Source organism: Citrus clementina, unplaced genomic scaffold, assembly GCF_000493195.1.
Source record: "Citrus clementina cultivar Clemenules unplaced genomic scaffold, Citrus_clementina_v1.0 scaffold_3, whole genome shotgun sequence".
Lineage (NCBI taxonomy): Eukaryota > Viridiplantae > Streptophyta > Magnoliopsida > Sapindales > Rutaceae > Citrus > Citrus x clementina.
In genome coordinates this window covers 6,804,142-6,829,704 of record NW_006262339.1, presented here as the reverse complement: position 1 = coordinate 6,829,704, position 25,563 = coordinate 6,804,142, and the positions used below count along the sequence as shown (strand labels likewise).

Genomic DNA, 25,563 nt, shown 5'->3' with positions numbered 1-25,563 from the left:
AATCGTGCTTCCATACATGTCGCACTGTACTTTGAACAACTTTACACGTGTTATTTTCAACTCTTAAGATGCCGCATCAAACTAAAATTATGGGAGCACATTGTGAAACAAAAAAAGGAAAAAAAATGCAAAAGAAGAAAAATAAGAAGAAAAAACAAAATAAAATAAATTACACTTGGGCAGGCTCAGCGTCAGTCAGTTGTTTTTTTCGTTTTTTTTTCAAATCAGCGTTTTTTTTCCTCTTCCATAATTAGTAAACTGAATGACAAAAGTCAAATAGTCAATCTTACTCTGTAGGAACCGTGGCCCAATAGCGGCTCAGCCAACTTGAGAGAGCAGCCATTAGACCCGTGTGCGTGTTTATTTCTCGCCCACGTGTCAAAATCTTAACTCAACTTAACTATAAATACAGCGCTCACTTTCACTCTCTTTGTTCCTTAACCTAGAATCCAGAACCAAGAACAAGTAAACAAGTCAAACTCGAACGCACTTTCTATCCCAGATTCCACAAGCACAGCACTTCTAACTTCAAACCATGGACATATTATTCGGCCAAGTTTCAGATCCTGGTTTGACTGACAATAAGCCGGAGTCATCAACACAGTCAGATGCCAGCAGCACGGCGCCGCCAAGGCGAGGTGCCCACTCAGACGAGGAAGTAGTACTGCTAGCAACGAGCAGGCCGAAGAAGCGGGCGGGGAGGAGAGTGTTTAAGGAGACACGTCATCCGATTTTCAGAGGAGTCAGAAGGAGAAACAATAATAAATGGGTATGTGAGCTACGTGAACCCAACAAGCAAACACGCATTTGGCTAGGTACCTATCCTTCTCCAGAAATGGCTGCAAGGGCACATGACGTGGCAGCGCTGGCACTGAGAGGAAAATCAGCTTGCCTGAATTTCGCTGACTCAGTGTGGAGGTTACCGGTGCCGGCTTCCACGGATGCTAAGGATATAAGGAAAGCTGCAGCTGAGGCAGCAGAAGCATTTAGACCTCGTGATGATGAACTTGAAGAAAGCAATATTCACCATGTGAAGCTTGAGGAAGTACAGAAAACGATGCAAGAAAACACATTGCTGCCAGAAAATGTGTTATATATGGATGAACACGCGGTGTTTGATATGCCGGGATTGCTTGCGGACATGGCGGAGGGTTTGCTTCTTTCACCACCACCTTTACTTTTTGGAAATGATGATGTTATGAAGTGGGATTATCATAATAACGGGGAAAGTGATGGCTGTGTGTCGTTGTGGAGTCATTCAATTTGACGAGTAATTTCTACCGTAGTTTTTTTTTTTCACTTTAATATTTTCAGTGTATTTACTGTGCATGTAGATTAATTTAAATTTAGCTAAGGCAGTTCTACATATAGTTATAAAATTCAGATTGCATGGTTGTGAGAAACTGAGAATAACAAGGGATTATTTTTATCTTTTATTGTATCAAATATATTTACTTTCTCAATTATTGAATTTTTTTTTTATAAAGATAGGGATTGATAAGAGTACAAATTAATTTTTTTAGCCCATATTACTGATAGGATTCAAACTCAGATGATCAAATAAATAAAACTGCTTGAAATAACCATTCAGTTAAACTGACTTACGAAAATTTAAACCCTAATACCATAAGATTTCAATTCAAGTGACAAGTTAAATAATGTTGTTTGAAAACCACGTGGACAAATCCTAAGGGTCACGACCTTCACATTAGAACCAAATTGAAAAGGAGTATAGCTATAATAACCTTTTGCATTTTGAGGAAATTGTGAAGACTCAACAATATAACTCCCTTGGTTGATTTAGTCATTTATATAGTTTAACTAAAAGATCAAAGGATCAAGTGGCCCCTCACATTAATTTGGAGGAAAAAATAATCTAATTTGCACATATGCATGAAGCGTTAAATATTGGTGCTTGTGAATAACAAACAAGTACAAAAAACCAAAACCGAACAAACAAACAATTATGTGAACCTCTGAAAGCTTGTCCAAGGCAGGTGCGCTAGACTCAATGTGGCCCAAATAAGTCGAGCTCGGGCTTCTTGTGTGGCCTAATTTTATGGACGACTAAGATATTAATTATTTTAAAACGTGGCCTTCATGCAAACCGACCTTAGCTCAGTTGGCAGAGCGGAGGACTGTAGTGGGTTATCCAACAGCACATCCTTAGGTCGCTGGTTCGAATCCGGCAGGTCGGATTTTTTTAACCTACCTAGGAAAGGGGAAAAAGAAGTACTAAAACAGTAAAACATGTTTAAAATGGGTCGAATTGAGGATTTACTTGAATATTGATCTTTTGAAAATACCGCAACATGTGTAAGGGTCATTTTGTAATGTCATGATTAAAATTATATTATTAATATCGTAATTAAATATAAATTGTATAAATAAAATATACTATATGTAAATGTAATATAAGATTTATAAATAGAAGGTGAAATAAGTAAATTAAAATTGGAGTGATAAATTCGTGTATTATTAATAAATAAAATAAATTGTGCAAATGGAACATAAAATTTGAAAATGGAAGGTAAGACAAGTAAATCAACATAATAACAATGAATTGATGTATTATTTATAAATAATACAAAAACTTATTTATATAACATAAAATTTGTAAATCAACATTAAGTGTAAAATAAAACATAAATGATGTAAATGGAACATGAGACTTATAAATGAAAGGTAAAATAAGTTAATTAACATAGGAGTGGTAAATTGATATATCATTGGTAAATAAAATTAAAACTTATTAATATGACATAAAACTTGTAAATTAAGTATCAAATAAATCACAAATTAAGTAAACAAAATATAAGACCTATAAATAGAATGTAAAACAAGTAAATTAATATAGGAGTGGTAAAATTATGTATTATTGCTTGGTAAACAAAAAATTAACTTACAGATGTAATAAAAAACTTGTAAATCAACATTAAATGTAAAATAAAACATAAATTAAGTAAATAAAATATAAGACTTGTAAATATAAAGTAAAATGAGTAAATAAAATAAAAGTGGTAAAATGATATATTATTGATAAACAAAATACAAACTTACAAATGTAACATAAAACTTGTAACTCAACATTGAGTGTAAAATGATATATAAATTATGTAAATGAAATAGGAGATTTATTGATAAAGTGTAAAATAAGTAAATATTATAACAGTTATTGAAAAAAAAATAAAAACTTACAAATGCAAAATGAAAAGTCACTATAATAATGATTACCTTATATATTTATTGTTTGCATTTCTAAATTGAATAATGATAGTTTTGTGTTTATATAATGCATGTGATGATTTATGTGAAATTTTATTTTGGAAGATTTTTTTTCATATTTTTTAAAATTATTTGTAAGATAATTGAATTTGCATCGTTCTTAGTATAAGTAACAAGCAACCCCAAATGATCTTTTAGTATAAGTAAGAAGTAAATTTTGAAACTAAATGAAATATATATAAAACTAAAATTTAGATATAATTTTATTGATATTTCATATATGTCTAGTAATATAAGAATGTCTTTTTATTTTGTTTTGACTTGATTCACATCAAGAAAAATAATTTTGCTTAATTGACTTGTGTAGTAATAAATACTATGATATAAAATGAAAAAAAAGTATATAAATTTCCTAGCATGAATATAAAATTTATGGTTAAACAAATTTAATAAAAATTATTCCAATTATTTTCAATACAATATTTTTTTCAGTTGATGAGTAATTTTTTTCTTTACTTAAATGAATTAAATAAAAACTATTTTTTAAAATTAAAATTCTAGTGTTGATCTATAAGTTTTATGTTATTTTTATAATGATATGTTTTGTTTACAATTTTAAAACAATAATTTACCACTATTATGTTAGTTTGCTTATTTTACTTTTTATTTACTAGTTTATGTATAATTTACAAAATTTATGTTTATTACAGCATTAATATTGTAATTGTAATCATGACATTATAGAATTTCCTATGATTATCGAAGTATTTTTGTTTCTTTGTTGAATATAATAATTATTCACGATGGATTCTAATCCCTTTCATTTAAAAAGGATATTAATTAGTTATTCATTTCACAATGATTCAGAGTCATGATTAACTAATTAACTGATTGCTAACAACAAAAGATTCTAGAAAAATAAGTTTGATTAATTTCACGTTTAAAATCGAATACAACTTTAGTGTATTGGTTTTTTTTTTTTTTATTTCTTATCTAATTGTTTGTAGTTCCAAATTCGTAAAATGCTCTTTCAATGTCTAGGATTAATCTAATTACTAAATTGAATTGGTATAATATCGAATTTGCTCCCTCAAATTTAGGCATAGGGCTAAAGAGGTGAGAACCACTCTTTCATAATATTTAAATATATGGTGAGTTCATTCATGATCTGTTCTATAAGAGGTAAATACTTGTTTAATTTCTATATTTGATTCAAATATCTGTTTAGTTCCTATATTTTTAAAAATACCCTAAAATACTATCGTTATAGTTAAATATGTTATATTCTCACCTTTACTTTTCTTTGCTTTTATGATAATATCGTCCAATAATATTCTTGATATTAATTCATTTATCTATAAAAAATTAATTAGTCAATTATCTAATAATTATTTATTAGTAAATTAATCAGGTAAATATCAGTGTGGAAGAACTAGTATTTTTTGTACGAGTACACCAATTTTAGTAATAATTATTTACAAATAAATTACTATCAACCAACTTAAAGAAATGTTTGATTTATTTACAACAATCTTATGAATAATTATTTTATAAAAAAATTAATTAACCAAACTAATCTTAAAAGTAAAATACGTGTAAATTGTTATGTTACATAATTTTACAATTAATTTGAGAAATTATTATTTTTCCTTTTTATTAATTTCTCTAAAAATATTATTATAAGGGTATTATTATAAAAAAAAAAACTAAAAGTAAAATGTAATATATTTAACAACAAGAGTGTTTTAATATATTTTTTAAAATATAAGATATAAACAGAAACTTAAATCGCAATATAGAAAATAAACAAATGTTTATCCCCCGATCAGTATAACCCATAGGCTGCTAATTTTCGTCCAGCATTGTTATTTCAAAAACATGGCACCTTTGTACTTTTGGATTCTAGTGGACTGTTTGCGTTGCTCAGATGTCTCATTATTAATTTATTAAATAGATATCACAGACTGTACAAAAAGGCTGCTCAATGCTCATTAGTTGCTCTGCATTTGTCCTTATTTTTGTTTGTGGGATGTGAATTGGACTTTTATCGAAAGAGGAAGTAATATAAAGTCATGTTGATGTATGCACGGTGAGTCGGTGGCCATTTTACTAAATATAATGTTGAGGTTAATATCAGCAAAGCCCACAATTTCAAAACAAGCAACCGACATTCAGCAAGTGTTTTACTTTTGACTGGGGTTGCTGGCCAATGCAACGTCGAGGAATAGAATGGACATTAGCTAGTGGCTAGCCAGGGAGCGACACGTATGACATTATGTAATGATTTTGCCAGCGGGGCTGGAGCTAAGTGGGTGTAAAAATTGTAGAATGCATTCATGTTGTTTTCACTTTAGCTTGCAAGTTGTGAATCGTCATGATTCATCACTGACCAGGCATGCACTAAAATAGTTAAAACAATACTCTGTTCCCGTTCAAATTACTCTTGGCTTCTTGCCATTATTATCAAATGTATATTAATTGATCAAATAAAATTTTGAACGCCACTGAACTGATCGATCCATCATGCATTCTTCAGTACGACAATAGATGATTGCCAAATTAAACAAACAAAAAAATCATTAACCATCAATCATATGTACTTGCTACTAATTAGTGTCTACTTATTCGAATTTTGTGGCCGGCAAATCAAAATCATTAGCACCTCCATGATTAGTGCCCCACCTGTAACATTTGAAAAAAAAAAAGTTTGCCAAAATAATGGGAAATCCATGATGCATTAGTGAGAGTTAGTTTATTTTAACTATTTAAAAAAAAATTGATAAATTGTATGCTTAAATTATAAATATTATTTGCACTGCTCCATTGTACAACTAGTTTAACTCTTGATAGCTTTTCTTTGGTAAACGGTGCGATGGAATTTTAATATAATTAAAAAATATTGTACAATAATAATAAATTAAACAAATAAAAAGGGGTCATTAAACCCAGATCAGATTCTCTCTGGTTAACTGCGATTCCGTATAGAACTTAACGACATGCACACGTGCCCCGGCGCGTGATGAATGGCCAGTTTCAGTTTGCATGGAAGATGGCATATCATTTTCAAGATTTGTCAAAGGTCAACTCCTGGTCTCTCTTACATTGGTCTAAAAGAAAAACCTAATTATCAAACTTACACAGTCTCACACAGACACAACCCCCCCTTGCAATAAATTTATAAATCTCGCATTACATTCTGCAACCGCATTTAATAAATCACAATTCAAACTCAGTGATCCTCGCTACAACTAAAGCATTAAAATAACCAAACTTTAGATTCAAAAACTCAACACAGTAGAAGCATCCTCCGAGCTTCTTCTTCTTCTTCTCATTCTTAACAGTTCCCTCTTCAAATTAACATTTCACCTTGAGATCTTCACCTTAACCCATGCCAAAAGTTGCTAGCTTTCTGTACACCCTCTGAGCTTGCATTCAACTTGGGTCACTTCATGGTCCCTTCTGTTACTGATCAATATTGATCATCAGTTCTTTTATTTCTCTCTTATTATTCGAAAACATTATGGCTTTAGTTAAGACTTTATCAATGGAGAGAAAGCCATTGATGCTTAAAGACTATCTCAAAGATGATCTCAGTTCGTGCTCATCAAGTGGCTTCAAATCATTTCCACGTCGACAATGCTGCACAACCGTCAGATTTCTCCTCAAGGTCGATCTCAAAGCCAAAGACTACAACAATACTAAGCAGCTCCTACAACGAAGCCGTTCAAAAGTAGCTGCTTCTAAGACAATCTCTGTCTTGCAGAGAGCCTCGGGGGCTCTCCGTAACGCCGTTAAGCTGATTCCGTTTCCGTCTGCTAAGTCTCCGTCATCGTCGGTGCAGCAGACGCAGAGCCAGAGAAGCAAGAAAGGGCTTGCTCTACCTAGAAGTCTTTCGCGTAAGCTGTTAAAAAGGAGCTTTTGGAGAAAAGCTAATGAGAAAGAGGGAACAATCAAACGGTGCAAAATTTTCCGCGAGTATCTTGAAGAGCAACACCAACCGTCTGATCAGATTACAACAAGCTTGACTCCCAAGAGGGTTTCTACCTGTACTACTAGCAGCAAGAGTGAGAGCAACAACAGCTGGGCTGAGAGTGATTTTACCGCGCATGTTTTACACTCATCGAGTGGTAATTCAGAGAGTTCAAGTGAAAATGACTCCGTGGAGATTAAAAAATTTTTACAATCACCGGATAAGAAACCGGTCGGCGGCAATACGGTAGGCGTACCAGTCGGTGAGGATTCGGACACCAGCTCGGAAGAAAACAGAAAGGTACGTTGCAAGCTTTTTATTTAATGCTTCGCGTGTGTACTTTAAATGTTATATCTCTGTCTGTTGGTGGCTCTCTCTGATTGGTTGTTAATCTATCATCATCTCCCCACCGAAGGGGATATATCCGGGATTTTAAACTTTTGTATGTGGGGGGACTGGGAATTTAATGAGTTTCGCCCGTGGGGTATACCTTGGGAATCAAAGAGTACGTCTCGAGACTATGGGATTAAATTGGGTCGAGTGTTTCAAGGTCCAGGATCTCGCCACATGTTGTCATGCGCCCTTGATCCACGGCGATGAAACTTGCAAGGTCAGCAACTTTCAAGGAACACGTGATACTAGATTGCCTCTCTTGTTTTCTAAATCAAATAATTATACATGATTTACTTTAATGCCCTTAAAGTAAATTCAAACTTGTTTGTCAAAGGAAAGCAAAATTAGTCTAATTAGACATTGAATTAGTCAAACTTAGTTAATTTAAAGGGGGGAAAAAAACTCAAAAAGAGATTTATAGTTGGTCTTACTGGAGTCGTTAAGTTTTGGTGAACCAAATTAAAAAGTGAAGATTGAAATTTGGATTTGGTATGGGCAGTCTAGAATCCGGTGGCATTTCTTTATTATTATTTTTTCCCCATTTTTTGGTCGGTGACCAAAAGGGTATGGGGTCATTAGTATTGTCTTGTGTATGCAACTACTGGTGTGATTTGCACGTTCCATTGGACTGAATTGGTCATTAAAATTCATTAATTTCCACCGGGTGTATAAAAGTAATTTCACACTGAGTGGCCCAATTAATTAATGATTGGACAGATGTCATGCCCCTCTCGCCTAATGAGTTGACTAGGCCAGCTCAATTGATCTTGGGATTTACTTCTATTGATCCCGGGACCCGGGCGGTTGGCTCGGGCTCTACTGTATTGACATTAATTTGTCCGGTCGAAATATAAAAACGTGAGTGATATTCACTACCTTCCCTAGATCATCTTTTGACCCACGCATACAAATAGATTTTATGTCTAAAATAACACTAACCTCTCTTTATCTAAACATTTGATTGTTAAGTGTAATAACAATTGAGGGAAAATACAGTAATATCTTTTAGTAAACAATTATGAAAGAAATTTTAAAAAAAAATCCAAATTTAATACCTCCAATGGATAAGAATGATGTTTATGCGGGTGATTATTTTGTAATATGTGAAAATAAAAAAATGAGGCAATATAAATAAAGTCAAAAAGGAAATTTTTGGTTAATAAAATAAGTCATATAATCCTAAAAACTATATTCTTTTGTATTTCATATTTGCATTAAATTAAATTTTAATTAAATGATATATTCAATAAGAAAACAATCTGATAACAGTATAACACTTTCATTAATCAAATATTAGAGTAAATTTTTAAACTTTCTTTAAGTGTAAAGCCATTTGACGACACCTCCATTTTGATACAAATTGAACTGATTTTCTTTTACTTAAATCTATTTAAAAGCACCTACATATCATCAAATATTGAAGTAAATTTTCAGAATTTGCGTCAAGTTTAAATTTATTTCAAAAAAAATTACGTCTTATGAAAAATTTAAACATTTTTCATAATTCTTCAAATTAAAGGCCATTTGAAAGCGCATGCATTTGACCATATATTCAAGCCAGCTTCAAGAAAAGTTATGACGTTACGAAATTGCCCTTGATAGGAACAACCAAACAAACTAAACCTTTGGTCTGGGGAAGGTTCGGGCTAATTTAGACATGAAGTCCACCTATATGTGGGTTGGAGATGATTGAGAGGATATTACTGAAAATCACCCATAAGATCAATTTATTTATTTACTTTTTTAAATATAGGGAAAATTACAGATTTTCCCTTAAATACTTAACCCAAACTCAAATCAAATGATCTTTGACACTTACCTCCTTCAAATTCTAAAATGGTACACTTAACCTCTTTACACTAACGATTTAACTTATTTTACAATGAAAAAGTCCACATTGTCCTAATTAATTTAAGTTATTTTACAAACAGTAAATATTCATCAAAATGATCTTTTTTTTTGCGTATAATATGACAATAAATTGCAATTGATAAGTTAATTTAATTAGCTAATTTTTGTTTTTTAAATAAAAATTTTGGCATCATCATAAGGTATTTGTATATTGGACTTGGCTATGTTGTAACTGTGGTACCGTGCCATAGTTGCAACCAGCCATTGGATCCACTTGAATCCACTGTTGCACCCCTCCATTCAAGTGGATCCAATGGCTGGTTGCAACTGTGGCACGGTACCACAGTTACAACATAGCCGGACCCTTGTATATTGGTATTTCTTTTAAAGTTTTGTTCCATAATAAGACAATTTCATTTTATTCCATTTCCATCACATCATGAATTATATATTAATTTTATTTATTACATAAGACAATATATTCTTTCATTGATAGCACATAAAATAAGCTTCACAAAACCTTCAAATAATGCATTGCTCAATTTGTTTGTATTTTTCAGTTTTTAAGTCAAAAAATTAATAAAAAAATAAAAAAAAAAACAAAAAGTTTCATAAATCAAGTAATTAAGTCAACTTATTGAAGACAATACTGTCATGACATAGATACATAATATTTCGTAATTTGCTGGATGTTTATAGTTTGTAAAATAACTTGAATTGATTAAAGGCTATATGGACCTTTTATTGTAAAATAAATTAAATTGTTAGGGAAAGTGGGTTAAGTGTGGCGTTTTTAAATTTGAATGGATAAGTATCATAGTCCATTTAAGTTTTGAGGTAAATGCTAACTTAAATTTGAAGGGAGAATCTATAAATTTTCCTTTAAATATAACATCACCTGAAAAAAAAAGTAAAAAAATCGAAAGAATTATGGATAAAAGTGTGATAAATTATTTTTTAACCAAATAAAATCTTAATCCATTGTTTTAGGAGTCGCTCTATCGTCTATATTGCTTGAACTCACACGTTTTTAAAATGTAAATTTGAGTTGGATTGTATTGTCTAACTTCCGTATGATATTAAATTAAAATTAATAATGGAACCAGCATTATAAAAGCATAGATATGGTCACACTTCAAATTAAGTGCTTAACATTTTCCATTAATGTGAAGATTTATTTGGTCTAATCGATGATTGGATGTATTGATTGTAACAGGACTGGCGGAGTGAGGAAGAGAAGGAGCAGTTTAGTCCAGTATCTGTGCTGGATTGTCCTTTTGAAGATGAAAAAGACATTAACTCTCCTCCTTTCGACCATAGACTTGCCGGCATGGAAGGTATCACAACTTGAAGCTCATTCTGTCTTGTGTATGGGGTGTGTGTGTATTTATATTTATATTTATCTGCATGAGCTAGGTTTCTTAGTTCTAGATAAATTGTTACTTCTTTTTTTTTTTCCCTTAGTTAAATATAAATTAAGCAAGTATACATATAATGTGATAGTTTATAACTTTATATGCTAAGGGTGACGACTGAAGTTTTGAGGGCAGGAACGAAACAAAAGCTCATGCAAAAGCTCAGACGATTTGAAAGCCTCGCTCAATTGGAGCCAATCGACTTAGAGAAACGAATAGCATCATTCCAGCTTGATGATACATTCCTAGAATCATCATCAACACAATCATTCGAAGACGAAACAGCTAAACAAGTTCAGGAGCTACTTAAGCTTATGAAATCAACATCACCATCTAATCGCTACAATATGTGCAAGGCAGAGAATCTGCTTTCAGACTTTTTCAGAGAAAAGCTTGCGGAAAATAAGGCGAAAACGGAGCGGGACTTGTTGAGGGAAGCAGAAGACTGGATTAACGGACAGCCCCAAGAACTGTTGCAGGGATGGGAGGTGAAAGATGGGAGAAAGGCTTATGTTAACGATATGGAGAAGAATGGGAGGTGGAGTGATGTTAATGAAGAGGAAAAACAAGAGGTGGGTTTGGCTTTGGAGCTTGAGATTTTTAATCGTTTGATGGATGAGTTTGTTCTTGATCTCTCCTGGTGATTCTATTTGATGAGCGATGACTAATTGCGACAAAGTCTGTGAGAATATTGGGAAATCTCGGGGTTGTTTTTAGTCATTTTGAAGCGGGGAGAGAATTGGCTTGAATGACTAATACCACCCCGAGGCTTTGTAATGGAGAGATTTTAGTTTGTTCTCCTTTCTTAGGGGGAATATTGGTAATTGGTTCAAGAAGTTTTGAAATATCAAGGGGAATAGATGAGGTTCCTTGTTCCTCTTCATTAGCTTAGTAACTTTCAAACAAAAATTAAAAAAAAAAAAAAAATAGTTACACTACACCATCATTAAAAGTAGACTCGAGAATCATACCTAACGAGGTATATGTCTACTTTATCTCCCAATTATTGAGAGAATGATTTGCTATCGAGACCCTTCGTAACATCCTCAACTTTGTAAACAACACCAGTTCACCACGGGACTATTGTTTTGGTGGCAGTTTTAAGTCACGTTTGGCACATTCATGTTAGCTTCGGTTTGCACAGCAAATTTCTTGAACTCTCTCATATTTCTTGTTGATCTTTTTTTTTTTTATATATTTTTATGTTAAGATTTCTACTTTAATTCATGATTATATTATTGTTATGTCTTTGGTATTTTTGTTTGATTTTTAATAAAATGTGCGGCTCAATGCTAGTGATAAATGCCGGTAATTTATAATATAATCATTATAATAGTGGTTATGATACAGCTTAATACAAAACTGTTCAGTGCGGCTCCAAATTCTTAGCATTTTTTAAACGTGTTTTACTGTTAGCAACATTATCATAGCCCAAACCATTTTTCCTGGATCCACTAATGCAGTCCCTTATTGAATCAAGGACCAGAATCAAATGTGATGTAATCCGGCCCAGGATCAATTCAATTAGACTAGGCTTTGACACCCCCCTCAAAATTTCTCATAACACTCCTTTTTAATTGAAATTACTTAAATAACCTAACGCAAATTAATTAATTTATTTTGAATGAAAATTCAGTTAAACACATGGATAAATTATTCTTTAACAAACTTTTTAAACGCATCTCATTTCATAATTTATATTTATATTTTAAATCTTAATTAAAAATATTTTTAGAGAAAATTATAAGAGTTTAGAGTTATGAAGATAAAAATTATACAATAAGAAAAAAAATTAAGATAAAGTTTAATATTTTATTATTTTTATGCAAATTAAAAATAATTTTTTAGATAAAATTTTATGAGAAGATAGTTAATTTAAAAAAATACATTTATTTTTTCAATTAAACTGAAAATATTTTAATAAATAACATTCAAAAGAGGTGTTATAGAGATGAATGAAGCCATTGTAAAACTCCACTTCAAATAAAATTATAGTTAAGGACAAATAAGAATTAAACACACATATATTTTTTCCCTAACAAATTACTTGCATTCATAATCAATCTCTTAATCTCCCTCTCTCTCTCTCTTTCTACCCGTTGCTTCTTACTTAATTAAAATAAGTTCTACAAATTTATAACAATAAACTCTTTTTTTCATATTTCTCATTGATTGAATATTTTTATATTTGAGATTGCTTTCAAGTTATAATGTAAAATATGTGTAATTTCAGTTGATGGCTGACATTAAAAAATTCATCACCCATAATATTTTTAATTTGTGTATGGTGTAATAATAAGATTGCAAAGAAATGAAAAATGGCACAATACCATTTTGAGCTTTAATAATAAAAAATTAGAAGTGTATTTAAAAAAAATCAAAAAAAAAATCAATATAACTGGAAAAAGGAGTTTTATGAGAAGGTTAGAGGGGTGCAAATAGTCCAACTCTAGAAAGATTTTATGGGGCCGTTAAAAGCTATTATGCTGCTGAGTTAATAGTTGAAGTCCTTTTTTCCTAGGCCCATTAAACGGACCACCAATCCGTCACCAATATGATAAACCATTCTTCAACGCAATTGACATCGTAGTACCCAAAGAAGGAATGCACACTACGTTCCAGCTTAGATTTTGCCTTCAAATCAGCAATCAACTGTCACCTATCACTCTTTTTATAAACATTTTTAAATTTTCACTTCACTAAAGAGGTAAGAAACCGAATTTGCTGACAAAATAGCAAAACGGTCCTATTTTTGGTTGACTTTCGTTCACAACTAATAAACACGTGTAATATTCAAAATAAGTTGATACCCCCTCACATAGATCTAGCATAAGCAAACCACCATTATTTTCTTGTTCCCAACTTTCATTTACATGTATGGGTTAATTTATTTTCAATATTGCACTTTTTTTTAAAAATTTTAAAGAGAGTAAATGAGAGCCAGACAAAAACGGTGTCGTTTTCCATTATGTTAGCAAATTCGGTCAGCAGGTCGGTCTCTATACCATCAACAACACTCTACTGGTCATATTGCCAGCCATGGCCTGTTTGTAAGGAGTCAATTTGACACGCGGCATGGCATGAGAAGCCGTGCAAATGAATAAATGATATCAAACTTGAAACTACTCACGAGTTCATTACGTCCAATATCTCGCGAGTTATTAAAAATGAGTTGAGTAGATTATACTAAACTCTTTAACCATAATACTCTTTAACCATATGCATAAACAGCGGCAATCTTATTGAAAAACAATATAAACCTGAATAATGTTATATATGATCGCATTATATGCTTATTTTGTAAGATTAAATGGGAGGGTAAATGTTACCAATTTATTTAACAACAATTGGATTTCCCTCTTTTACGTTTATGGATTATTCAAACATTTTAGATTTTTTAGGTGAAGTTATTAAATATTGACTATCAAAATTAAAAAAATTACATACTTATTTGATAATAATTATATCCAAATGAAAAGAGAATTATAATTTGATAAACCAACCTCATTTAGATTATACCTTTTCATGTACCTGTAATAAAAAGTGAAAAAAAATATTTTAAGAGCACTCGAGATTTTTTTATAAAGTAAATTAAATATATGTTTTATCACCCATAGATTAAATTGTTTCAATTATTTTAGATGAATATATTATATATGTCCAAATTAAGGAGAAAAAAATTGTAAATTTCTCCAATGACAACTTTAACCAAATGGAAAGAGTCTTACGATCAGGCAGCTAATATGAATTTGACAAATGTAAACAAATTTTTCCACACTTATCATTAATTTTAATTAATCGAAGTTCACTATTATTTAAAAAAATAAATAAAATTCACAATTACTGAAAAGAGAGAGGATTAGTACTTTACACTTGTCAAATTAAGATGGAAGGGTTAGACTTAGACAGGCCTCTTTCCCCAATGTGATGAGATTGGAAATTTTTGTGAAACATCAAAGCGAAATCCTAGTAAAATTTTCCTTTTCAACAACATTTTCGCGAGAAAATGAAAACCGGGAAGAAACTTTTCTTGGAAACCACCAAACGCGTCGTGACTCTCGAATGAATTTGCCCCAGTCTTAAAAACCCCCTAGTTTCAAGCTCAAAATCGCACAAACACCCGGCAACCTCCGTTAATAAAATTATTTTATATCATATTTAACTTAGATTATCGTTTCGATACTTTTCTTCTTGATGTTACGAAACCAACCTTTCTTTTTAACCAAATTCGCTACTACTCATAAAATATAATATTAAATACAGGAACGCCATGCAGCACCGCTACTGCAAGCAATCTTGATAGACTTCTTGTTTTTTTTTTTTTTTTCCTGGTTGTTTTTTGATTGATTCTTGATCGGACGATCATTAACAAGATGAGGCACGAAGAGCAAGCAAGGTCTCTGTTCGGTATCTCTCTTTCTGATCGATCCAGGTGGCAGCAATTCCTCATCTGCTCTTCTGGCTTCTTCTTTGGCTACCTTGTTAATGGCATTTGTGAGGTTTGTTTTACCTCTTTTTTTTTTTTTTTAATTTCCCATTTCTCTGAGGGTTTAAATTTGATTTATATATTTTGTGGGAAACTTTTCTTTCTTTTTTTTTTTTTTGAACTGGCTATGTTTTTTTGTTTGAGTTATTAATCTTGCATGTGTTTGATTTTGCTGCCCAGCTCTCTGTTTGGATCCTGAGAAAATTTGGAAAATAAAAGAAATGGAATTGTCATTTCTCTTGTTCTTAGTTTACTGTTTTATTCGTATTGAATTCTTATATCCATGTCATAATTAAATCATTTGCGTTTATTATCTGATTAGTTACATATTCATTTGTTTGATTTTCAGGAATATGTATACAATCGGCTTCAATTTAGGTATAAAATTCGCAATGGTGTTGCTACTTTAACATTTTTGGTTTGTTTGCTTACTTAAATATTTGATTTTTGCAGCTATGGCTGGTATTTCACTTTTGTGCAAGGATTTGTGTACTTGGTACTCATATACTTGCAAGGTTTCACCACCAAGCAGATGGTGAATCCGTGGAAGACTTATGTGAAACTCTCAGCGGTATTAATGGGTTCTCATGGATTAACCAAGGGGTCCTTGGCCTTTCTTAATTATCCGGCACAGATCATGTTCAAATCTACAAAGGTAAATTTATAGATAGAGTTTAAAACTTTTTGTTATTGCTGTCTTTGTCAAGTTTAAACCTTTATTGTACTCTTTGCAATTTGCATTAGGGAATGTGTGAGTATGAGATGCATATTTGGTTGCTTGTGGTTTACTTTATATCTTATGAGAGCTCATGTGATTTGAGAATTTAGGTACTGCCGGTGATGATAATGGGGGCCTTTATTCCTGGCTTGAGAAGGAAGTATCCTGCTCATGAATATGTCGCTGCCCTGCTTCTTGTTTTTGGTCTGATACTTTTCACTATGGCGGATGCCCAAACTTCTCCGAATTTTAGTTTGATCGGTGTCCTAATGATTTCCGGTGCTTTGGTTATGGATTCCTTTCTGGGAAATTTGCAAGAAGCAATTTTTACAGTGAATCCTGACACAACTCAGGTGATCAAACATCATTTACAATTAGCATATGAATACAAAAATAATTTGTCACAAAAATGTATCTTCTTTCTCTTGTTATTGATTTCTAATATTTCTTTGACAGATGGAGATGCTGTTTTGCTCTACAGTAGTTGGTTTGCCTTTTTTACTTGTACCGATGATTCTAACAGGAGAGCTTGTTAGGGCCTGGAATTCATGTTCACAAGTAAAGAACATTTCCTTTCGATATATTTATTATTTCCTTTTTCCTTCTCTTTCTCTCTTCTTTTGCTTCTTCTCCTCGGAGAGGTTTATTCAATGTGAATTTTATAATAAAGAAAGCCGGCCTAAATGAATTTTTTTTTTGGGGGGGAAAGTCAATGATCTGGTAGAATGTCTACTACTTTAGTTTATTTAATGCTTAATACTATATTCCAACTTGGTCAAGCAGGAATATTTTCTGCTGGTCCCCTTTTTTCTTTTTTTCTTTTTTTTTTTGGCTGGTCTTAGGAGTACTACAGTTGGCCCATCAGATTAATTAATCGTTTAGTGACAAATGAAGCTGATCCATTATTTTTATTTGTACTGATCATTGTCTGTGTTTTCTTTCTCTCTTTTTGTCTTTTGCAACTCATATCTGTTGTTACATTGGTGGGATCCTTGTCAAAGTCACCTAGGAATATTAATACGTCTGCTTTGCCATTGTCTGCTTTTACTTCTGTTTTTAGAATCAGGTTTCAATTCCTACAATGTATTTAGTTTGTGTCTTTAGTAATAATTCCACTTTTTGTTTCAATGTATTGCAGCATCTATATGTATATGGGGTGTTAGTATTTGAAGCCATGGCCACATTTGTGGGTCAGGTGTCTGTTTTGTCTCTCATTGCCCTTTTTGGAGCTGCTACCACTGCCATGGTAAGTGCATCTTCTATCTGCTTATCTAAATATCTACTTCATCAACAGGATTTGAAATGATTCTGTTATGTTGATCGCCAAACTGCATTGCAAAATGCTCTATAAAGGCATATGAAGATTTCGATTATGTTCACCTTGTTCCCTGTTTTCATCTGATATTTTCTTGTTACGATAGCATTCCTAACATTTTATGGTCACACTACATTTGTTCTCCAAATAGAACCATCTGAACATCGTTGAAAATGACAACACCGTATATTATTGGATCTCATGTTGAATTTTTTTTTTTTGTTTTCAAAAACCTCTAATTGTTGGATCTTACTTTTGCATTCACTTGCAGATAACCACTGCTAGAAAGGCAGTCACACTGTTTCTTTCATACTTGATATTTACAAAGCCATTAACCGAACAGCATGGAACTGGGCTTCTGCTCATTGCCATGGGAATCATATTGAAGATGTTGCCAGAAAATAAAGCCCCTGCCAACAACAGACCAAACTCACACAACAATGTCAAGCGCAGGAAGTCCCCTGAGCCAGAAGAGAAAAGCTTGGTTGAAACAAACGGAGAAGTTGAAGAGAAACAACCCTTAGTATAAACTATACAAAGGTCTATTTGTTTTTTCTCTGTCTTTTTTTTTTTATATATTTTATTTTTGAACTTTCATTTCATTTCGTTGGTCTTCTAGTACATCCATGGCATAGAAGTAGAATTTCAGCAAAGAAGCAGAGGCAATAATAGCTATTTGCAATGTAAAGTTCTTTGTTGCTAATGAATTTACATTCTTTTGAAAAATTGGTAATTCAATTTAGTTACAGTGACCACATGCATCAATTGAATACATTTCCAATTTTGTGCAAGAAAACAGGGGAAGTGACTCGTGTGACTCCGCACGGGAGTGAGTGTCGTTGCGAAAGTTGGCGAGAAAACTCCGTTCTAAATTTGCAGGGACATAACAAACACGTCATGATCATGTGCGCGAACCCCACCCACGCACGCACGCACATATACATACTAAAATTGCTCCAAAATTAAGAACATGAATGCGTGAGAGTTTGGTAACTTTTGAAATAATAATCATTAAAGATTTTGATGACTAACCTTAATTAATTTTGCAGTGTGCCAGTAGATTATACTTGTTTTTTTTTATTTAATATAAGAAACCAGAATTAATTACATTTTAGATGTTTATCAGTTATCACTCTGCAGTCTGCACCATTAGATTATGCTTGTATTTTATTTAATATAAAAAAAAAACCAAAGTTAATTACAATTTAGATGTTTATCACTCTGCATCTTTCGGATAAAAAAGCAGGCCCAATTGCATATAATGGTGGGCCCAATGAGCTTGGGCAACCTCATCACAACAGCACGTGGCCCATGTCTAAAAAATACAAACAAATGATGGCAGCCTCTTCGTTAAACGGTCCCAATTAAATGTTTAGTTCCCCACTTGATCCAACGGTCACAATTCTCCCATATTTCATTAATTTACTACCCAAATTAAAAAAAAAAAAAAAAAATTCACCCTTCTCTTTTTTTGTACCAACAGGCAGTAGCCTCAAATATAAGCAATAAGAAAATTCAAACCAAAACCCTAAATTTACCCGTTGCAGCTTCATTTTGTTTCTCTTTAAAATTAATAAAGTTCCATTACGAAAAATAAATAATAAATCATGAGAGGAACGAAACGTCTCGCCATGTCGGATTCGGCCAAGGACACGAACGACTCAGCTGTAAGTTCTTTTTTTTTTTTTGTTTCCGCATTCATTATAAGCCCTAAGCTATTTATTATTCCGTTTTGCGTATTTATTGAAATTATGAGGTTTGACAGCAATAATTTCCACTCAATTAAGCTTTACTGGAGTAGGTTTATTGATTTTTTTTAATTTTAAATTGAAAACATTGCTTAAATTGCCTAGCTTATTCATTATGATCAATGTATATAGCTGGTTGGTTTTTAGTTTATTAAATTCAAAACAATGTAAACTCAGAAATATTGAAAATTTCAAATTATTTTGGCATTGTCAGCTTAATTTATCTGGAAAGTTGTTGAGTAACATGGTGAATCGAGTTATTTGAGTACTAGTTATGAAAATCTATAATCATGTGAACTTACATGGTGCTTCTTCTTTTTTTCTTTTTTTTTTTAATGAATTTAGGTTATGGAAAATCTTGGTTTGAGGATTTTGGAATTTAGCTTATGTTGGAATTGGCTATCTTTGTTAGAATTCAGAGAACCTTGCATAGTTGCATTTATGGGGTTTTCTTTTTATCTTCTTTACTGCAAATGAGGAGATCTAAGAATCTAGTTATTTGTTATTTGGTGGCTTAATGCAAGTGGAAGCTGAAATAATTAGGATCAAGACTTAGTTGTGCATGAACTCTGTTCTATTGGTTGTTACAACATTCAAATGCTTCTTACAATATCCACAATGCCCTTTGAACTGTCGCACAATGGAGCTTTGGCTTCCAGAGAACTATTCAAGTTCTGGTAAATGATATTTGAATTCTCTCATGTTAGTCTTGGGTGCATATTTTGCATGTTTTTGATATGTCTACTATCATGTGAAGACTTATTGTAAACTTTTCAATGTTGATGCAGTTTGGAAATAAAAGAATAATGGAAGGATCCCTGTTTGATGTTCACAGGGCTGAGCCATCTCAACAACAGTCAATGACAACAGAACCATTGGATATGCAACGCGCTGAGTCGTCTCGACAGCATGTCAGTGCGCTCAATACCCAATTCGCTAGGTCTGTTTCTTTATCTCCCTTCCTTATTTCCCTATTTCATAAACTGCACTTCCATTGAGTAGTATGTTATTCTTCCCCTCCCCCCCCCCCTCTCTCTCCTCGTGTGGTTGGTATTGACTAGCTCATGAGGTCACTTGCGTGTACTACTAATACGTTCGTCAAATTTATTGTGTATGTTGTCTTATATTTCATATTTAAACTAGCTTATATTTTTTTTTTTCAAGAAAAAAAATATATTGTACTGTATTTGTAGAGTAATAAATTTGTATTTTGGTCTTTAGTAGTTTAGTTTAATTTCCTTGTTTTTGTCCTAGAAATTGCGGACTTTGATTCGTTATTATTTCTTTCCCTCATGACTATGTCATATGGAAATCTTTGGACAGTTGAATACGTAACCTTTTTTTTTTCATGAATAGTTGGGTGCAAACACAATTGAAGAACCACCCTGATGAACTTTGGGAAGATGGAGTTCAAGACTACTTAGCTCATGCTTCAAAGATAATGGTAATTTCTGGCAAACTCTTGGCACATTTGGAAAGTGTTAATATATATCCCCTTGGTTTGCAAACTGAATTGGTTTAGTTTCTAGTAATTGTTTTATGGATAACTTGTGTAGCAAACTAGCAATCAAGCATATTTGCTTAGGACATACCTCGCCACAGTGATAAGGATCTGCAAAATGATGAACAATATAATATTAGCTGTGATTTAGTTAACAGCCAATTTTAAGGCCATTTTCTCAATAAAATAATGTTTTAAGTACCTTTTCAGGGGAAAATGTGATTTGAAATGCTCATGCTCATTATTGTTTTTAAAATTAGCCTCTAGTCAATACTCTGTCCGTATATGATCTAATGTAAGTGAAGACATTATGTTTGATTTTCTAACTCCATTCATGTGCAACTTTGACCCTTTGCAGGAGAAGTTCCGTGATGTTGTCGACTGGCTCAAAGCAAATACTTTAAAAGCAGGAAATTCATCTGCTGCCGAACCTTTTGCAAAGGAAAAGAAATTAGAAACTGAAATCAAGATTAATGATGTAAAATCATCTCAGGAGAAAACATTTACTCCGGTAACTACAACCACAAGCTTTGCAACTTCTGGGAGCTTTGGACTCCTCTCTAGCAGTTCAGCTACAGGGAGCTCTGGAATATTCTTCAGCAGTGCAGCTTCTGGGACCTCTGGAATATTCTCCAACAATTCAGCTTCAGGAGGCTCTGGACTGTTCTCCAGCAATTCAGCCTCAGGGAGTTCTGGACTGTTCTCCAGCAATGCAGTTTCAGGGAGCTCTGGACTATTCTCTAACAATGCAGCTTCAGGGAGCTCTGGACTGTTCTCCAACAAATCAACTTCAGGAAGTTCACTATTTTCCAGCAATGGCACTTCAGGAAGTTCTCTATTCTCCGACAATGCAACCTCAGGGAGTTCTCTAATCTCCAACAGTGCAGCTTCATGGAGCTCTGGAGCTGTCTCCAACAGTCAAACGCCTGTTTTCTTTGGTAAGTGTTCTCTTTTGTACTTAGATGATTTGCGTTATTAAATTTTTGTATTCCTACATGTGTATTCTCTAGATGATATGGAAAGTAGTTTTAGTTGAATAATAAAGGTGGAAACACTTTATAATAGGTTATGGTAAAATCTGGAATAATCCATAACGGATTGTTTACAATGATCTCTGCACTATTTGCTAGATTATCTGCCTTCTCTGGTTTTAACACTAAACTAGAAAAGGATGATAATTTAGTAGGGTGTGGTTTGATTGTTCAATTTGAAACATACAAATGAAGGAGTAATGTGTTTGACGTTTGATTGCATTTGCTTTTTTTGGGGAGATTATATGATTTCTAGTGGTGCTGCTTCAATATTTTTGTTCCAGGAAATCAAAGCTCGCTTCTCCAAAACAGTAATGATTTGAATGACGCTGATGGTGGTGAGTTGATTTTTTTTTTTTAATACATACATAAATGTATGCATGTATATTTTTTATTTGATTTGTTAAACCCATCACTTCATTAAACCATTTGTGCATTTTCACACTCACTTGCATGACATATTTGATAATCTTTTTCTCTTCATAAGGTTGCAAATACTCACATTATTCTTCTGATTAAGTTGTTTAGATCAAAATGATTTTATGAAGGAATGGCAGATTCAGTAATGAAACTTTGTTGGTTGGTTGTTTTTACCATCTTGGCACTGTGCCTTTGGTTTCCGAGAATTGATGTAATTGAGCTTCCTGCCTTTGTGACTTCTGACTTCTTGTGTTACTGAAATCAGTTGTAGTATTTATCAAAAAAAGAAAAAAGAAATCAGTTGTAGTAGAGTTGCTTTTCCTTTGTTTATGGTTTTATTCTCTGGTTCAGGGTCTCAGTTTTTATGATGTCTTCTCCTTTTTTATGTTGACAGCTTGTACCTTCACAGAACCATGAATTCTACAATGGATAATTTTATAAATATTTCTTTATTGACCGGGAATTTCTTTCTCCTTTCACAAGCATAATTAATGCCCTGTTTTTGGATTATCAGAAGATGAAGTACCGCAGCCTAGTAGCCCATCTCTGAAGAAGTCAGAAGAGAAGGGCATTATTGTAGTCCATGAAGTCAAGTGCAAACTTTATGTCAAGGTATTTTCTTGTGAAAACCTATACAATGTTATGCCTCGAAGTGCCAGATACATGGTGTTTATTCTTACCCTTCTCAAGAGATAATTTTTTCTTAAGCTTATTCACAGCTATATCTTTTTCTTTTTATTTGTATTATATGTTCAGTCGAGTGATCCTGCTGATAAAGACACGTGGAAAGATAGAGGCACAGGGCAGCTTTCCATAAAATGCAAAGAGGGTATCAGCAAGGGTACAAAAGAGTCCAAGCCAACAATTCTTGTTCGAAATGATGTATGTTCCCTCTTTTATATATTTTGTTGTGTGAAATTAATTTTGTGTGACAGCTTGTTCAGTTAACTATAAATTTGCTCCTGCTTATTATTTCTGTTTTTTAGAGTGATAGATTTAAGAATATGGAGACTGAAATCAAGGTACTTATGTTTACGGCTTGGGGAATTGCGCAGAATGTCAACTGCATTTCTAAACTTTTTTTTTTTTAAGGGGTGACCAGTCAAATGAAACTGTAAGAAATCTACTCAGCCAGGCCCCTGGGGGCATCGGATTTCTAAAACTTGATGATCGTCAATTTAATTGCCCTGAAATCCAGTGACATTAATGTACCGTCTCCATTATCTGGCTAATTGTTTTTCATTAAATTAGAAAGACAATATGAGTCATTTCTTTTAAGTGATGGATTTCAAGGGGAAATATTTAATTGTTACATTTGCATGTATTGTTGGTGGAGAATACTGAATGGAGAGATCATTAGTCAACAGCTTCAGGCAATGTCTTTCTTGAGGTACATTTAGTGGAGAACAAAAGCAACAGCAAAATAAAGAAAATGGCGTCACCACTAGATTGGATATAATATTTCAATTCAATATTCCTTGTAGAGAATGTGATTTAAAAATACAATTATTCCTAATATGTGTCTATTCCTGTTGAAAAATTATGTGTTGTCATGGTATCTTAGATTCCTTCTTAAGGAAAATTCTCTCATTTTGCTCATTTTCCTGACATTGCCCCTGTTTCTGTAATAACTTTATAACTCATGTTGTGTCATGTTTTTTTCTTTTTAATTTTTCTTCGTCTTCTTTTGTTTTTATTTGATGTTCATGCATGATTTTTATTTACTCAACATATACTTCCACGTTTATTAACCTTTCATTTACGGCAGGTGGGAAGGGTGCTGCTTAACGCTTTGCTTTATCCAGGAATAAAGACAAATTTACAAAAGAATTCCATCGTTGCAATATTTCATACTTCGGTAAATCATATTAATATGATTTTTTTTTTGGCATTTAATTTATACTGTTTTGGTTGGTTAGTTTAGATCTGACAAACAACTACAGATGCAATACAAGGCTTCCCTATGCAGATTTTAGGATCAAACATTAAGGCCCTTTGGGTTCATCTGGGACCAAAGGTCCTTAAGTTATATGTTAAAGCATTTATGCTAATAATATCATGTAATTTATAGTTAGTAACTTCCTTTGGGTTCTGTAGGGTGATGATGCTGGTGGTGGCAATAATGGCAGTGCTGCAGCACGTACCTTCTTAATCAGAACAAAAACGGAGGAAGATCGTAATAAGCTTGCAACAGCTATCCAAGAATATGCACCTGCTTCGTGAGTGTAGCGTTAGGCGACAGTATCAAATTGTAATGATTATTCCTGGAATAGTGGCATTACCCTTATTGTTATGACTTAAATTTTCCCAAGTTTGCTGTATAATGAAGTGAGGCCTCTGTTTTCCTATTTGAGGCTCAAGAGCAACGGGGTAAGTTTTTATAAGTTAAGACCTACGACATGATCGTACGTTTAAGAGGTTATATACTTGTATCATAAGAGAATAGTCGGCATGATATTTGATTAATATTTATGATTAAAAAAACTAACTTACAATTTTTCCTGTGTTCTCTCTCTTTTTGTTGTCAGGTGTCTTTTCAATATAGTGCAGTTACAGAAGTTAAATACATCACTATTTTGATTCTTTTCTACGAGAACAAATTTTATCCCATCTTGCACTAGGATGCTCGATAACAAGCATTTTGGATGTTTTAAGACTGGAATTATCCAACTTATATAAAAGCCTGCACTCCTGGCACCAGGTGGATAAGCAAATAGGTTCAAGATTAATCGGTTCAGCTTGATGCATAAAATCATATAATTGATTTAATTTCATCAATCAAAATTAAGAGGCGTATTTTCTTCCTTAATTATATTGTATAATTGAGAGAAGATTGTCTTCTACCCTACTTAAGTGTGAGTGAAGTAGTCATTCCTCGTTAAAATTTGAGCAGAACTCTATAAACATTGATATAAGTTGGTCTCAATAATAGTTTAATTTGTAAATATCAATTATAATCTCATATAATATGAATTGTAGTTTAAGCAATAGTCGCATGTAATAAAATAAAAAAAACTCGGTGCACGTAAAAAAAGCTTTTAAATAGACAAATGGCAGCCATATCCTCTACATTTGCATTAGTAATTAGAGTTGAAACTTTTGTGCTGAATTTTAAGAAGTCAATTGAATTTAGTAACCTCAAACTAATACACTGCAATTATTTTCCTGACCAGAAAAGCATCATTACTCAATCACATCACAAAAAATTAAACAATTCAGGACCTATATATAGGAGTTCAGCTTCTCAGATGAACCAATCTCTGTCTCTGCTTCCAGTTCTCAGGCATACAGTTCTTTCAGTCAGTATAATAATCTTCCCCGCTCAAACACCCACCCAATAATATTGATTGCATATCCCTTTCTAACAGACAAGTGATAATCTAAGGGATGGGGCAGTTGGGATGTGCGTGCATGATGCCCAACGGATGACTGATTCGGTCACCACGAGATTAAGTTGATCAAGCTCACCGAGTCCGATTGTACGATTCCG

General features: G+C 32.8%; 5 protein-coding genes and 1 non-coding gene across 10 annotated transcripts in view; 5 read left to right on the top strand and 1 right to left on the bottom strand.

Moving 5' to 3' along the window:
• The first annotated feature begins 448 nt into the window (after positions 1 to 448).
• LOC18049462 (dehydration-responsive element-binding protein 1B) lies at positions 449 to 1,429 on the top strand. The gene has a single exon (XM_006440466.2). It carries the CDS (start codon positions 536 to 538, stop codon positions 1,265 to 1,267), a length of 732 nt encoding a protein of 243 aa, XP_006440529.1. The 5' UTR covers positions 449 to 535; the 3' UTR covers positions 1,268 to 1,429.
• Positions 1,430 to 2,107: 678 nt separating this feature from the next.
• Positions 2,108 to 2,198, top strand: TRNAY-GUA. The gene is given in 2 exon segments: positions 2,108 to 2,144; positions 2,163 to 2,198. It is a non-coding gene; the product is annotated as a tRNA-Tyr (tRNA).
• Positions 2,199 to 6,387: 4,189 nt separating this feature from the next.
• LOC18049460 lies at positions 6,388 to 12,004 on the top strand. Of its 2 annotated transcripts, none has more exons than XM_006440464.2 (3): positions 6,388 to 7,495; positions 10,656 to 10,776; positions 10,990 to 12,004. In XM_006440464.2, the coding sequence occupies exons 1-3, from the start codon at positions 6,746 to 6,748 to the stop codon at positions 11,496 to 11,498; spliced, it is 1,380 nt and encodes a 459-aa protein (XP_006440527.2). In that variant the 5' UTR covers positions 6,388 to 6,745; the 3' UTR covers positions 11,499 to 12,004. The 2 variants fall into 2 exon arrangements, with proteins under 2 accessions (XP_006440527.2, XP_024042792.1); XM_024187024.1 differs by having other exon boundaries at positions 10,978 to 12,004.
• Positions 12,005 to 14,766: 2,762 nt separating this feature from the next.
• LOC18048922 (UDP-galactose/UDP-glucose transporter 2) lies at positions 14,767 to 18,354 on the top strand. 3 transcript variants are annotated; one of them, XM_024189309.1, is made up of 8 exons: positions 14,767 to 15,353; positions 15,690 to 15,718; positions 15,794 to 15,995; positions 16,169 to 16,411; positions 16,515 to 16,616; positions 17,197 to 17,304; positions 17,645 to 17,913; positions 18,173 to 18,354. In XM_024189309.1, exons 1-7 carry the CDS (start codon positions 15,228 to 15,230, stop codon positions 17,900 to 17,902), a joined length of 1,068 nt encoding a protein of 355 aa, XP_024045077.1. In that variant the 5' UTR covers positions 14,767 to 15,227; the 3' UTR covers positions 17,903 to 17,913; positions 18,173 to 18,354. The 3 variants fall into 3 exon arrangements, with proteins under 3 accessions (XP_024045077.1, XP_024045076.1, XP_006440526.1); XM_024189308.1 differs by lacking the exon at positions 18,173 to 18,354 and adding an exon at positions 17,993 to 18,150; XM_006440463.2 differs by lacking the exon at positions 18,173 to 18,354 and having other exon boundaries at positions 17,645 to 17,970.
• Positions 18,355 to 18,836: 482 nt separating this feature from the next.
• On the top strand, positions 18,837 to 24,568 carry LOC18048921. Of its 2 annotated transcripts, XM_006440461.2 has the most exons (9): positions 18,838 to 19,040; positions 19,910 to 20,061; positions 20,478 to 20,565; positions 20,981 to 21,560; positions 21,938 to 21,991; positions 22,588 to 22,685; positions 22,830 to 22,955; positions 23,842 to 23,931; positions 24,171 to 24,568. In XM_006440461.2, exons 1-9 carry the CDS (start codon positions 18,981 to 18,983, stop codon positions 24,294 to 24,296), a joined length of 1,374 nt encoding a protein of 457 aa, XP_006440524.1. In that variant the 5' UTR covers positions 18,838 to 18,980; the 3' UTR covers positions 24,297 to 24,568. The 2 variants fall into 2 exon arrangements, with proteins under 2 accessions (XP_024043617.1, XP_006440524.1); XM_024187849.1 differs by lacking the exon at positions 21,938 to 21,991 and having other exon boundaries at positions 18,837 to 19,040.
• Positions 24,569 to 25,075: 507 nt separating this feature from the next.
• The window catches only part of LOC18048920 (calcium-dependent protein kinase 17), a 3,640-nt gene continuing 3,152 nt past the window's right edge, over positions 25,076 to 25,563 (bottom strand). Inside the window, exon 5 of the mRNA XM_006440460.2 lies at positions 25,076 to 25,563. This exon is cut by the window's right edge and continues 28 nt beyond it. Coding sequence (XP_006440523.2) covers positions 25,435 to 25,563 — 129 coding nt within the window. The 3' untranslated portion in view covers positions 25,076 to 25,434.